General features: G+C 39.8%; 1 protein-coding gene across 50 annotated transcripts in view; it reads right to left on the bottom strand.

Moving 5' to 3' along the window:
* Positions 1–16,348, bottom strand: part of MBNL1 (muscleblind like splicing regulator 1) — a 200,187-nt gene that overhangs the window by 43,654 nt on the left and 140,185 nt on the right. For 35 of the 50 annotated variants that reach the window (XR_002800851.2, XR_011427418.1, XR_011427420.1 and 32 more), the window contains one exon: positions 3,141–3,311. Coding sequence is in view for 42 of the 50 variants with exons in the window: in XM_005600995.4 (XP_005601052.1) it covers positions 3,141–3,311 (171 nt within the window). In the remaining 8 variants the exon portion in view is untranslated. The remainder of the gene's footprint in view (positions 1–3,140; positions 3,312–16,348) is intronic. The other 15 variants (XM_070239148.1, XM_070239163.1, XM_023621123.2 and 12 more) reach the window with 1 other exon arrangement.

Here is a 16,348-nt window from a genome sequence, read left to right as displayed (position 1 = left end):
CCCTGCTACTCACTAGCTATGTGACTTGGGCAGATAACCTAACCTCTCTAGACCTCTGAGTCTTCATCTCCGAAGTTTGGATCATATTATCCACTTTATAGGATGGTTGTGAAAATTTATGATACAAAAAGTGCTGAGTGCAGTAAACGTATTCTATTTGCCCCATGATGCTAAGTCTCCTTTCTGATTCTTGGCTTGGTGCATATCATTGTAACATAACAAGGTCCATGAAAACAGGAAACTCCTACGGGTCCCTACATTCCCCAAGTCAGCCCAGGGTCATGTTCTGAAGATCTTAAATGTACAGACCCAGTCTCTCAAAACCTGTGAGAAAATGAGAACCATGCTGACGGCATGACTGGTATTTCCTGGTCCCAGCACACTCTCATAAAGCCCCCGGGGGCCTCTGCAAAAGTTTGCAAAGACACACGCACCTCTATGCCCCACTCTGTGCTGCAGGCTCTATAACCGGGCTTGTGCTGGTTCCTGGTAATGACTCCTCTGGACTCTGGGCCAGGTAACCTACCATGAACCTCTGACTGTTTTTCCCCTGTTTGGGAAACTCCTTCCTTCCTTCATTCTTTCACTCATCAAGCAATTTGGATCTCTGCTACATGCCAGGCACAATTTTCCATATTAGTCACCTGGCTGCTTCCAGCCCAGTTATCATCCCTATTTGCAGGCCCAGCATTAAAGTTCCAGTCAGCAGCTGGTGATGACCATCTCATTTATTTCTGAATCTCCATATCATTATCCTCATCAAAACAGGGCTGACTACAAAAAGGATAGAGAAGTCTCAAGTGGGGTTTTGAAGGTAAATTTCCTGGATGAAAGCCTTCTCTGCAGTCATTAAAACCCCAAATGCTGTAAAATCGAATAATTAAAATGACTTCTATACTTCCCACAAAAACGTCACTGTGAATAGAGGATATTTTTAGCTGTGATCTCAGGATGCCTTTACCACAACGGTCAATTCCACATTCAAATCTAGTCACAGGAGGGAAAATTAACATAAAGTCTGAATGTGCTCACAACTAACCTAAATAAATGCTTTGTCCAAGCAGAAAATTGTCCAACAAAAACACCAGAAAATCTGGTGATTTTTCTGATGGTTTCAGAAACCGTGATTTCGTGGTTTCCTAACACGTATTTGTTACCAGTATTTCAAAGACACGAGCATAAATTTCATTTATAGTTTGTCCCAGGATTACACATATGATGACCCTGGAGTGGCCTTGAGAATAAAACTCAAGGACTGACTCAAGACATGGACCAAGACTTCACAGTGAGGAGCTCCCTGCCATGAGCACTCGCATTCTCTGCAGTCCGGGAACCGCACCTGCTGATCTCAGAGATGCTCCCCGCTCACCGAGAGGGCAGAGCCTGGTGGCAAGCAGGCTCCGAATGTCCTGGTGGAACAGAGTATCTCACATCAAGGAGAGATTTACACCGACTAATGCAGCAGGCACCCCAAGGATTCATCAGATCTCTGAAACTGTGTGTGAGGGCCGAGTGTAAAAGCAACCTCTTGGCCTGTATTTTACGCTAGAGAGAATGCTTATAACCAATCTTTTTTTTTTCACCAAATAGAAATCTTCATGCTATCCCAACGCAGATATTTAAAATTAGCAGATGTCACAAAAATAAATTTAAGAGATCATATTTTTAACTGAGGCCTCAATCATGGAAAAATATATATCAGGTTAAAACAGACACGGAATTCTAATACTGTCCCACCTCAACTGTGTGGTATTAACAGCTGGTATCACTGCTGATGTGATATGGAGATCCCTGCCACCTTGAAATGTAATCCCCGCCCCCTTTTTTGGAATGATTGGTGCATTAAGTTCTAAGAGAGAATAATAATTACATTGAGTTCAAGTGTTAAAATGTCTTAGGAAAACAATTAGTTAGTATGCACGCTACAGCTGGCATACCAGAATGTGGGTCTGCACATTCCCATGACCCCATAAAACTGCACATAAGTTAGTGACGTAAATTACTGACAGGTGATTCTGATCACTATAAATTTCAACATACATTTAAAGACAGAATTACTATATCACAATTAACATCAGAACACCTTTCGTAACCTAAAATGAATTAAGATATTAATCCATACATTTTATGGATAAATATCAGTAAAGGTTATGAAAGTCATTTATCACATATACCCCCTTAAAATCCAAAGAAAGAAAGAAATATATGTGCTCAGAAGCAAAAGTTATCCACATACACTGCTCAGTAAACATCGAATCTCCAGGACCACCTACAGTTTATAAAATTTAGCTCTTTTCTGAAAAGCCCTGGAGTTCCTGCTTCTCCTGATTAGTTCTCCTTCGATGAGATTTCAAGTCCATGATATAGATTCACCACCGTCAGGATTTTCCTAGTGTTTGTAATTATGAAATAATTTTCGTTTAAGTTTAAAAGAATAACAATGGCTCCTTGTCAATAAGGAGAACTATACAGCTTCTCTTCAGGGAGGAAGGAAAGGGAAAATTTTCCTCAAGATTCAAGATGAAACATAACAATTTTTTTTTTTTTTTTGAGGAAGATTAGCCCTGAGCTAACTACTGCCAGTCCTCCTCTTTTTGCTGAGGAAGCCCGGCCCTGAGCTAACATCCGTCCCCATCTTCCTCTGCTTTATATGTGGGACGCCTGCCACAGCATGGCTTGCCAAGCAGTACCACGTCCGCACCTGGGATCTGAACCGGTGAACCCCGGGCTGCCAAGGAGCAGAACGTGCGCACTTAACTGCTGCGCCACCGGGCCGGACCCATAACAATTTTGAAAATGACTATTATTACTAAAGGTAGCCTGAAACCCATATGACTATATTGATGAATTTGATGACCATTTTTTTAAAAAAGACCATTTTAACACCTACAAGTCATACGTTTTAAATTGAAGAGAATTTTAGGGGGAAAACATGCTATAATGTAAACTTCCACAATTTAGCGAGAAGATGAGTAACTTCGCACTCTGAAAACTGTCCCAGGTTTTGACTGATGATTTTGCTGGAAAACGCTAGGCAACTGATACTGTGTTCACTTGAACGAGTGCAATCATTACTCTAACACTGAGACTGAGCACTTGGAATCACACACTCAATGACAGAGGATTGGAAACATCCTCACCACGGGTTGTAACGGGGCACCGGGCATCATGGCATTGGCGAGTTGCATTTGTTGGGCCAGCATGGCCATGTTCTTCTGCTGAATCAAGTTATTGCGCCCATTTATCTCCAACTGCGTTTTTAAGTGTGGGGGTGGATGAAGATATTTGCAGTTCTCCCTGGAGCAACGACCCTAAAAAACGAAAGCAGAAAATACCATCTTAAAAACGAATAAAATAAGCAAATTTTAAAAATACATAAATAACGCAAACCTACCACTTGAATCTACCATGGGTTTTTCAGACAATGTATTGTCCATATCATTTTATAATACATTTAGAATAAGGAACGAATACACCCAAACGCATTATCAAAATGAGGTATTAAGACCTTTGAAAAAGTTCTAAAGCTTAAAGAAGTTCCTTTATTTTAATATTAGCACATATTTCCAGATCCAAGTTTAAAAATCTACAAACTGTCAGGCTAATATTAAAACATAGATATCAAATAAAGAATATGAGGCTCTTCTAATAATGTCTTCTGGTTAACTTTAATGAACCCAAAAGAATCACGAAGTTTTACCATCTGTTTTTACGTGTACTGAGTTCTAAGGAAAGTGACGTAGAGGATTTGAAGCACGTGCGTCTTCAGTAAATACCTTGACAAATACCTCATAACCGATAACATTACAATTACTGCTAAGCTTTATAAGCCCATGTATAAAGAAATTTACAGACTACAAGAAGAAAATCCCCGCATGTTCCCACTGCATCTATATAGAGATTAATAAGTAAAATGAGACATTGGTAAAAAATGTAGCTTTTGACCTTTCAAAGCTAAATCTAGTCTCCATTACCCAAGAACTATAAAGCAATAAGAAATAGATATATTTATCCTCTAAAAAATTTACAATGTCAAATGGAGAAAAAAAAATAATTTACTATAAAATAAGAAATGTGAATATACTTTCCTTTTGGGATGATTCTCTTCACCGAAAAATAGATATTAAAGTCTATAATATGCAACATTGTGTGAGGGATTGTACCCATATTATTTCACTATATTGTCGTCACTTTGATAGTAATGGACCTCATCAGTTACTACCTTGACAACTTCTCTCACCAATAAATCTAATTAGAACTGTTTGTGAGGGAAAAAGAAAGATTTAATTGAAGCTATCAACCACCTTCTCGAGCTTTCTTTGATTTTTCTAAGAAAAATCTATTTACCATAATTTGATCTTATACTGTAAATTGACTCAGAAAACTGATGCTTCTGTTCGTGATAAAATTTGTCACAATTCTACTTCGAATGATCTATTTCTGGCTTGTTTTGATGAAAATTTTTAGGAATAAGTTTCTACACAGCGCTAATATCATTACAGTTTACCGCCTGTAATTTTAACAAGCGTTATGTAATAAAGCATTGCCAATAATACTTTAAATCAGGAGGCAGTGCAGGACAGGAGCTGATGGCAAGAACCTTCCAGATCTCAAGACCCGGGGTAGAGACCCAGCTCTCTTACTCATCAGCTGCTGGAATCACACAAGCTAACTTCTTTAAGCCTCAGGCTTTTTATCCATTTCAAAATTGCCAGATAATCTACATCACAGGTTTATTATGAAGATTAAGGAAGACATCGCATATGTCATGTCCTCGGCACTATATGGCACTCTCTGGGCAAGGGAGAGGTCAGGAGCTGCCATTGCCATCACCCTACCACATTTTAAATTGCATATCCAACCAAAAACACCCACACAAAATATTGGCATGAAAGTAGTTTTTATAATATCTGTTAGTGATGGCTATTGATATGTTCACAAATAAAGTAACATGTTCATATCTATGACTTATTCCAAATGAAATCACCCCGGTTGCTATCTGTTGAGATCACAAGCATGTTATTAGCTTCAAAGCATCAGGATGCAAAACAACTTTTATAAAAACACAGTATCACAAGATAAGAGAATGACTGGCCAACATAAATAAGCTCATGGATGACACAGGTCTGCTTTCAGAGATGTCCAGTTGAGTTCTCCTAAAGAAAACCTGCTTTTTCAGTAGAAAGAACAACGTGGCCCTAGGAGAAATTCTGGTTCTCAACATCTCCATGTCATATTTCTTACTAAGATTGGATTTGCTTAAGTGCAAATAAGCAGGGTTATATCCACCCTGGGGATTCAGTTACTGTCAATTCACTTAGATCAGTTTCTATAGTTCCATAAATAGCACAGAGACAGCCCCGGCCCTGGAGCCAGGCCTTGCCAACACTAACACCAGTCTTCCTGAGCACTTGATTCTAGTGCCTCCCTTGCACACGAACCGCCCCGTCCTCCTGCCTCCACCACAGCCTGGATTGAAACAGGGAAGGAGAGAAAACATATGCCCCCACCACGTACTCTGTCAGTGCCTCTCAACACTTTTCGCAGACGCTGAGACCTTTGGTTTGTTTTGTATCTACGACATCTACTCAGGAAAAATGCTGCTCTCCTACATTTCTCACATGCTACCTTTCCATGCCCAGCATGACTTGATTGCGTTGGAGCCTCACTTTCAGAACGCTATGTTCCTAAGAATTGCCAGAGGATATTTTGTGAAAAAGTATACAGACTACCAAGCCTCTTCCGCAGAGTCTGTGCCAACAGGTCTTGGGGCCAGGAGTCTGCATTTTAACAGGATTCCAGGGAATACTACGAAATACAGTTCTGCAAAGCCACATGAATCTTTCACTGACATGTGGAAGAAACAGAGTCGTCTCTGCAATTGATATTAGATACACTTAGTTCCTAGGAAGTTCGAGACTTGTTTAATGCTGACTGTGCTGCTGAATGATTGTGGTTTGACAAATACAAATGTCAAGAATAAGAATCCTCTTCTAGAGGATTGCCTAAAACCAAGCACAAAGCCACCAGCAGCATCCCTTCCATGCAGAGTGCAGGTAAATACGACATCGGCACCTCTGCAGGTTCCTCCATCTCTGAGCTCCCAGCACCATGCCTCAATAAGCGTTTGCAGAATGAACGAAGGAACACTTCTTCCTAATTGCGCAAAGATGAATTCTACTCTGACTCTGTTCTGGAGACAATGAAGACCACAGAACAGAAACTAAATCTGATACCAAACACTGATTCTGAGTTGTACCATCCTAATGATGCCTTTATTCAGAAGCCAGTAATTTGAGCACACGATAAAGCTTGCCAAGATAAAAGGATAAAAGGGATCAGGAGGTTTGTCAGTTTCCCCAGGGAAGCAAGATTCAATGTATTTGGCATCCTAAAATCTATACAGTGACAACACATTCTGAAAATCTAAAAGCAGAAATTCAATCATATCTAGTGCTCACATACACAGATTTCTGCATAGGAACTGCTTCTCTCAAGCATCCAGATTTCACCTCAAGGAAAATAAACTGGGCTGCTAGGTTCAGTGCAAAACCATAAAGAAGTTTTTATTCAGTTTTAATTGCTACATGGCATTCTACCTCTTGCCATATAATTGCACACTTTATCAAAAGTAGCTTGGTTCAAACAGCTGCTTTGTGACTTACTTGCTGTGTGACCCTGCGGAAGTCAGGTAAATTCTCCGAAGGCCCAAAGCTTTTCTGTAGAATCTTAACAATACCACTGCTCTCACTGCTGCTGCGTGAGGACTGCACAAGAAGGCGGGCCAACCTCACACACGGCTCCTGGTTTAACAGGCTGGCAATAAATATTAATCATTTTTCTTTCATTCCCTAAGTTCTCCAGTTAATAACAAGGAGGGCAATTGCTTAATTTAGCACCATATCTGTTAAAAGTACTAAAAATAATACAAGTAGCAAAACTCAGTGACAATGCATGTCAATCATCAAGAATGTAATACAAGCTTGGCCCTTAATCACGATTCTGTATTTGCCACAGCCACTAAAGAAGAAACGCCGTTCTAACGAACTTCTTAATGCTATGTTTCTGTTGTTTGCTTTTGTTGATGGCACTGAAATCGTATTATCAGTGAGCTGTCAGCTGACCAGCTGGCCCACCCGCAGAGCCTATACCACAAATACCTCAGACACCCTTCAAGCAACTCAACACAGATTCCAAAGACATTATGGTGATGCGTATATTTTGTATTTTGAGGGAATAGACGAAGCTCAATAAAATATTGACACAGACTGAGGCCATATTTCTCTAATAATTTTTCCACATATTTAAATTAACCTGTCTGAAAAAGTCACACTTTTCCCCTTGTAGTCTTAAAAGCCTGGATGAGACAAATAATGGTCATTTGACAAATCAATTCATCAGGTCCTTAATCTCTGAAGTTACAAACTGTGCAATAGTGAATTTAAAGGCTTTTTCATTAGCCTTTGAAATTGGCACAAAGTTTGTGATTATAACTAGAGATGACGTATGTTTAGATTGTTTGAGCCAGGTTAATTTTTAAATCCGGCTCAAACGGGTTTATAGTTACATAGTTTGTAGTTTAATAAAGCACGCTTTTAAATAATTACATAGTCTGAGCATATATAGTACACACCTGAAAATGATGTGTATGTGATCTGTATAGTGAGATATAAATTCCACAGAAAGGAAGAAACTGAATAAAACTAGAGATGGCAATTTAGAGATATGAGATAACTATTTCTTAGCTATTTTTAATATTTATTTAAGAACCAGCTAACAATCAAAAATAAAACATCTTATTTAGAAGTTGGTCAAATTTACTTAATAAAACGAAAAAATAAAAATCCTATTTGAAAACTGGAAAAACTAATTTTCCATTTTTAATTATACTTCCTCCACCTGAAATAAAAGAAATATTGTGATTTATGAGGTCACAATATCAAAAGACATCTTATTAAGCTGCCAGATGGTAACTACGTGGTAGGATTAAAATTACTGAGTCATATTTGGGTAGACTCTGGAAATAAAGGGACAATGAAAAAATTACAGGGGTATCTTATAAGCTGGTACCCCTATAATTTTTTTCATAAGTCTTTTCCAACTTTCATTGGAAATACTGGTTTTCTGTTAACACTGTTCAAATTGCAACCCCATATTTCTATTGCTAAAACAAAACCAATACTTCCTTTGGGACAGCTGATATATGCAAATCTTTTTGATGCACTTTCTGGAGATATTCACTGCTCAGATATCGGCCAGAAACTCTGGCAAAGAAATTTGGTAGCTTCCTATTGAAAATTCTTACTGTTTTTTTCTTTCAACTAAGATGATACAAATATCTCAGAAGAATTGTGCCAAAGGAAAAGAAAAAAAACACTGGCAGTCAAGAAATATCATTTCCCACATTTCCAAAAATGTTTTATATGGTTCTACCATGCTTTTTAATTATCAATTCTAATGCAAAGGGTGAATAAATTTACATATATGTAATACTTATTTTTAAATTACAAGTATCTAGTGGTAAGAAATTTATACCAGTTAAAAGGTAATGAACTTTAAGACAAAATGAGACCTACATACACGAACATGCATAAACACGCACATACACTCAGTGCTTTGTTTTCGTTTAGGTAGATAGGAGTTTGATTAACTCTAGGAATTACAGTTTATTGGCTTTTGCAAATATAGAAAATAAATTAATTGCATTTAGCACACAGGATATTGTAGCTCTTAAATGTATACTTCCTCGCAATCCACTTGTTTCTGTAAAGGACTTGTGTCAGCTTACAAGAACACACACACCCTAAAAAGAAGTTCGAGGTTTCTCAACTTCAGCACTATTGACATTTGGGGCCAGATAAGTCTTTGTTGTGGGGGCTGCTCTGTGCCTTGTGGGATGTTTGGCAGTATGCCTGGCCTACTGGATGCACTCCTGCCCTCAGTTCTGACAACCAAAACTGTCTAGATATTGCCAAATATCCCTGGGGGTGAGGGGGAGGCAAAATCACCACCAGCTGAGAGTCAACCGCTGCTTTCTACCTAATGGGGTTTAATAGGGTCTCCGGCAGTCTGCTAGGGCTCCCATAACAAAATCCCATAGACGGAGTGGCTTACTACAGAAATTTATTTCCTGGCAGTTCTGGAAGCCAGAAGTCCAAGATGAGGGTTCTTGCTGATTTGGTCTCTGGTCTGAGCTCTCTTCCTGGCTGGCAGACAGCCACCTTCTTGCTACATCCACACGTGGCCCTTCCTTGGTGCGTGCACGTGGAGAGACAGCGAGCCATCTGGTGTCTCTCACAGGGACACTGATGCTATCAGATCAGAGCCTCCTCACACTTAGGACTGTAGCCTTAATTACTTTAACCTTAATTATTTCCTTAGAGGCCCCACCTCCAAATACAGCCACACTGGAGACAGGGCTTCAAGATGGGAACTTCAGGGAGACACTTTCAGTCCATAATTAAAAACTCCTAACCCAATGTTATTTGTAAGTAGCTTTAAATATTGTCATACTTACATTTAAGTGGTAGGAACCTTTATTCTGGGAATTTCCTCCAATATAATAGACTTATACTATAAAACCTTACTCAAAAGGAGTGAGCAGTTGATCAGTTATTCCTACTAATTTTGCTAAATTCTAATAGCTACAGTTTCTAAAAACTTTCAAGGTATGAATAACACGGGTTTCAATGTTTTCTTTTAAATTTTTCTTTTATTTAAAACAAAGACAAATGAAGAATGTGGTATATCAAAGAGTAAATAATTAAATTCTAAAATCATATCAATAGCTCCACTGACTTGCTAAGTGGAATAGTGACAACGCTAACTTTTTTTAAGGGCAAGTAACATTTTCTTGTCTTTACTTCCTTACAGAAAGTCCTTTCAGGATAACTAAAAGTTAGACATGTACCCCATCCTTTGAAAAAGAAGCTACTGAGAAAGAAAAATTAAGTACCCAAAGATCCCAAAACATAATTAAAGACTTCTGACCACCAATTGGAATTCTGGAGGACCCATTGCATAATGTTGTTTTCAATCATATGCAAGGTATACATGTGTATGTATGTAATTGTACACACACACACACACACACACACACATATTCACCCAAATTATGCACCTATTTCTATGAGCAGCATATGTATTACATACATAGATTTCGCTTTTGTTGCAAATGTAAGAAACCTAGGCTATATCGTTTAAAATTTATATTTCACGTTTTATTTGGAAAAACACATAAGGACTTTCAGAAACCTACAGCACAAAACCTAAAGGTGACTAAAGTATCATTTGGTAGAAATCCCTAAAGTAGTGAAAGACATCTTCATTTTTTTTTTCTTAGAAACCCTCTATGGAGATTTCACTGATTTGATGTTGTTTGTTTTGTCTTATATTATATATTCATATATACTAAACATTTAAATATATAGTATTAAGATATTAGTAATTTTTCTATTCAGTTTTTATTCTCAAATATTATGACCATTTAACCCAGATAAGAAAATGGGATCTCTTTTTTTGCACCTTTGTACATATTTCAGAGTTTTACCATTTGGAAAAGGCAGGAAAATATTCTTTAAACCAAATACAACTTCCCTTGTTTTAATTTCTTCATTGGACTTTCAAGTAACACCAGGAGCAAATGCTTAGCATCCCCATAGAACATAAAGAAAGAAGTCAATTTTTCTCTTATTTTGCCAAGCAATTAATCTCTAGTCTTCTAAATTCAACATGAAGTAAATATAGCAATGCTAATCAATATTTAAAGCTTAACTTTCTAGGTGCAAATTGCTATTTCTTCATTCAATCAACATAAGATCAAACGCTTGGAGCTCAAGTCAACACAGGAGCTGGGAGAATTTTCTCTGACCAGTGAGAGAAAAAGGCAGCAGAAATTTATGAATGTATTTTCACTGGGATAGTCCTAATCTCTTTAAGTTATTTTACCACAGATACAAAACGCTTTCAAACGAAATGCAATATAAGGCAAATTTAGATTTTTCCCTTTCCTGATCCCATAAAAAGTTCATATTCACATATTCACCGCAGCTTAATTATTGAGACTGCCAGTAAGAGAAAGAAAGACACATACACACAAATACACACAACCTATTGTTTCAGTTCGTAATTTTACCACGGCTGAAAGAACGTAAAAGAACGTAAGTGACTCTGTTTCACTGTCATTAAACATTTTCTCATCAAAGTCCAATCTGATCTCAAAGAAACAATTTTAGGGCAGACTTTTCAAGCCATTTAAAGAGCCCTCTCCAGTATCCAAAGGCTGTTCTAGGCACTATTTTATAGAACATTCCTAAGTTTGATGATGAAGATTCTTGGACACTAAAGCCAACAGTGACATTTACTATATCCCAGAATATCCTCGGTGCTGATGTAACGTCGACGCACTCTAACTCAAACACCGGGATCCTATGACTTTTCTCCCAGAGAACTTAGGAGCTTTAATTGCACAACTCCATTAATCATCTTGAAAATGGCATAACTGAAACTCTACACATCTAGATAAGCATTAGGTAATGCCTGAGAGCCGGGCTGGCTGCTGCGGAGGAGGCGGAGAAAGGGAAGAAGGCAAGAAATCACACGACATTCTTGTTACAAAAATACCACGCCTTTCTCCAGCAGCTTTTGTCTGTGAGCGATCAGATACACGTACAACTGTGACAGCAACCGTTACACCAGCACACAGTTTTAGCTGATAGTCATCAGAAGAAATCTTAGCCTCCTCAGAGAGGGCCCATGTGGATCTTACATTCAGAGTTGCTAGCGATGGAATGCTGGAAGAAGAAACAGCCTCAGTTTTTCTTCGTACCCACGGCCTCCATCCCACAGAATCTCGCGAAAGTGTGCAGCCATCTATGAAGCGTGCCGTGAAACGCTTAACTGGCACCTACCCTCGCCCCCTATTCCAGTCTTCCTGGGCTCCAAAGATGGGTCTGGCCAGCATCCCTGAGCCAAACCAGAGTCTCTATGACCTTGTGAAAGCCTAGTGACATTTGCTAGGTGCCAGCATCATTAAATGGTCCAACATTTGTTGGCTGCTTTTTTATAGCGTCATAAAATTGGAAATGCCAGATCACTATGTTTCTATTATTTTTTCAATTGCTTCATTATTTTTTCGGTACAGCAACTGTCAGACTTCTAAACTGTTTGTAGCAGAAACACTTCTGAAGTTTTATGGCATCCAAATCAGACACTCTTCAATCTTGGCTAATAATTAAAAGCCCTAACATTTACATAATAAAATGTAGTGCTCTATTTGTAGCGCATGCCTTTCAATTGAGAAACAGAGAATGTTTTACAAATAGTACCCAATTCATCATCCTAGCATTATTAGGTGGATTACAGCATGACTGTCTCTATTATATTTCTAGCGCTTTCCTGAGGGTAAAGAGGAGGTAAACTTCTTAAGTCCAATGCATATAATTTTTTCCTTAACAGTCTCTTGGAAGACCTGTTTAAGCAGTTCTCCACAGACTTATTCCAGCTCCTGGCGCATTAACAAAGCAAAAGCTCTCCATCTTCAAATACTCCTCTAAAGGCAGAGAGGTCCTTGCCCAAGGGCACGTAACTGAACCCAGGGTTGGCACTCTTCACCATTACGCTAGAGGTACGCAATCATATTAATGATCACTTGATCATCTTTAATCGTGTAGGTCTTCCAATCCTTGCTCACACTAAAACAAAGATGACTCTAGCCAGAAGAGGACAGAACCAAATGGATGCTTCAAACCCCTTTGAGTCCGACAAAGGAAAAGATGTTACACAATATGAGAAACCAATTTTGGAAAAGAGTAATCTACGTGGTATTTCCAAAGTGTAATGGAAAAAATTAGGTTCTCTTATAAATTTCAGTTTATCTGTCACTCCTTTCTTTTCCCTCAGCAGGACCTATATTATAGGATCAACAGGAGAAAAGAAAATAATTGAACACCAAACAAGTTCAAATTTTGCTGCACATTATCCATTTCAACAAGAGACCTACTGAGGTGAGGGATTCCATTGACCTGGCCTCTGTGACCTAGATATATCACAGATAAAGAAACGGTGATTTTATATAGAAAGAAAGAATATATGTATACACCAAAAATGAAAAACACCAAGTTAGACTGTAGTAGAGAGAGGATGGTAGGTTTTAAGGGAAATCTTTTATTCAGCAATACAAAAGAAACTAAAGGAAATCAAAGAGAGAGACCACTTTGGTGATGTCAGCTCAAGCACAATAACATAATCACCCTGGATTTATAGGAAGCATTTGCTGCATTCGGACCTCCTGGATCCCGTATACGCCTACAAATATAGGAAGTAAACCCATTTTTACATATCGAAAATGACAGCATCTAGTATTAATTATGATAAACTTTAAAGTATAATATGACACAATGTTTTCAAAGTCCCATTTCAATATTTCCATTGTAAATCTTCCAGCAAAGTTCACTAGATGGGATGGTATATATTATAAATACGATTAGTGCCTAAATAGTTTTCTAAACTATAACAGATGTCCAAAATTTTGGCTGTCAATTATACGCAGAAACTATGGCATTACACTGCTCTCGAATCTTTTAGAGATGTCACTGCCTCTGCCAAATATCAAAGACCCTACTTCTTCCCCAATTTTTTATTCGGACTCCTCGGTAAACCTCTGGGATTTCCTAACAGAAAACAAATGTTGTCACTTTCTGACCTCACAGATTCTGCCTCAAGTCCAGCCATTAAATGCTACTACTTCACATAAACAACAATGACAGAGCACGAAGAAAAGGTGAGTCAACAAAGGTCCTCACCGCTGCTGACCACTGTCTCCTTCAGACAGATCAACGTTGTACTTGAACAAAACGTGCTCAATGACACTGGCTCTGTCTCTGTGGGGAAAGCACTCCCCTCTTCCATCCCCACGACAGTTTGCTAAAATTGTGCACAGCCATCAGCCCTCTCTCAGAGTTCAGGCTGCAGCGAGGAGAAAGACAATTGGCTCCTGAGCTCAGAACACATCTCTGTTGGATGCTGACTGCAGCAACACAGGCAGGAAGGGTGAAAAAATCTCTGGAAGTAGAAAAGCAGAATCACCACCAGGTGATCTGAGCCTGTCGCCTCCTCTGCACACACCCCCTCCACCCCCCACCAGAGACACCCATGGGCTTTCCAAGGCAGGTCCCCAAATGGCTGAAGAAGTAACGCTCAACCAAAGCTATTTAAAAATTAGCACTGGGAATAAAACAGGAAAGTCGCGGAGTTTTGAGAAAGAATTCATATTTCTCTCGTATCCTTGAATAGCTTTTTGGGAAAGGATCCACATGAACAATAAACAAACAAATAAATAAAAAGAGATGCCTATGAACTACGGAATTCTTACAAAACACCTAGAAGATGAGTCTCTAAGGCAGAAGTGGATTGAAGTCATCACTGGAGAAAGCTCAATCATCACAAGGTGCTCCCTTCTACAGGGCAATCAGCAGCCGCAGAGCGTATACTTAAGAGCTTATTTAAGATGAAAAGTATGGTGGTGTTGGGCCTCACAGGAGCGTGAGCCATGGCAACACTGTTTTTAATAAGCCAGAATGTGCACGTAAGAGGGAAAGGCACAGGCAGCTTCACTGATGTTATTCTCTAGCTATCATCTCAACAACATTTAGGCTGACAGCCCGGATCTGCTAACTACCCAGCTTGGGTGCATTAAGCGAGTGAAGCAATGCCTCTCTGCATTTCACACTCTCTACCAGCAAAAGCAAGTGGCTGTTAGTAGAAACAGTCGTTCCACCTTCCTTGCTACTTGGTGCACGCCTCTCTCCCAGCTGGTCGCCAGCTTCACTGCGCATGGTCCTCACCTCTTCCTCCCGAGCCCGCTGCCTCCAGAAGGGGCTGGTGCCCTGGCCCTGTGCCCACAGCCCAGGCCAGGCCAACAAGCCCCATAACTGTCTGCCAAGTGAATGAGCCCTGACTCTATTCCAGAATATAAGATATTCTGGCCAATAAACAGCTCTCAAACATTCTTCCTGCACCTTCTCCAGGACCTCACCACCTCACACACGGCAGCCCCCTTTTCTCTTCATTCAGTTATAGCTGCCTTCTCTGTCTCCTCCCATCTGGTCCTTTTTCAGGTAACTCACTATTGTTAAACAGCCATAACTTTGTACTCCGCTCCACCCAAATGAGAAATGTGGTCACTCGCTGGATTTGTCTGTGTCCTTGGCTTGTCAGCTTCTCATACCCAGGCCCTAGAGATCTGCACCTAGGAACCATCCCAGAACTTGACACAAAACAGCAGCAGAGCCCCAGCTCGATGGTTAAGATCACAGGAGCTGGAAGCCCAGAGTCATCTGTTCAAATGCCGACTTTGATATTTATTAGCAGTGAGACTGCGTTAATTATTCACCCTCTCTGAACTTCCACTTCCTCTTCTGTAAGGATGAAGGTAGGACTACCATGCTAGGGGTGAGGTGAGCGTTAAATGAGAGACTGTGTACAGGGCCTCAATTACAGTCTGGTACTCAGTCAGTGGAAAGGACTGGGCCCTCCCACTCTCTAGCTCGTTCCTCACAGGCATGGAACCTTGCAGCCCCGGCTTCCTGTCACTCAGCCCCCCTCTTGAGAGATGCTTGACAACATCCCTTCCCCTCCTGCTTCAACCTCCCCTTTGTCAAAGTCCTTCAGCTCTCCATCAGGTTAGAATCTCTTCTACTGAACCAACTTACACTAAGCCTGTAGTCGCCAAGGATGGCAAATGAACAGTCCAGTGGGGAGAACTCCCATCCAGGAGCCAGGGAGACCTGGCCTCACCCTAGCTCTCTCATCCACCAGCAGCATGTGGCCTCACGCAGGTACTCAACCTCCAAGCCCAAAGGGTGCCTTCATCTGAGAAACTGTATCCAGTAACATAACCCCCGGGTGGCTATGAGAAAGCTTGCCCAGTGCCCAGCGCAAGAATCAACAAACACCCATTTTGTTACCATTAGCAAACTGGCATCTATATTTTAAAAGGGGTTGATAAAAGGGTATCATTTTTCTAGGTTAAATTTGATTATGAGAGGTGACCCTTTCCAAATCACACTTTCTGTGGACATTTTCTCTTTCACTTTCGCTCCCTTCCTCCTCTTTACTTTCTTGCCAGGTAGAACAAACTCACAGGAGTGAATTCAGCACCTGTCAAATTGTATTACGGGTAATTTCTACAAGTCTGTCTACCCCTCTAGATTAAGAACTTGTTAAAGACAGGACTAAATCTAACTTAGCAACTTAAGCATTTTTAGTAAATGTCTGTAGAATTAATAAGCAATTTAGGAGACAGGAGGGCATTTCCCATGTCCCAGCTATCACACCACTGAGACAATCC

The sequence above is a fragment of the Equus caballus genome, chromosome 16 (genome assembly GCF_041296265.1).
Source record: "Equus caballus isolate H_3958 breed thoroughbred chromosome 16, TB-T2T, whole genome shotgun sequence".
NCBI classification, from domain to species: Eukaryota; Metazoa; Chordata; class Mammalia; order Perissodactyla; family Equidae; genus Equus; species Equus caballus.
This window is presented reverse-complemented; position numbering and strand designations above follow the sequence as displayed.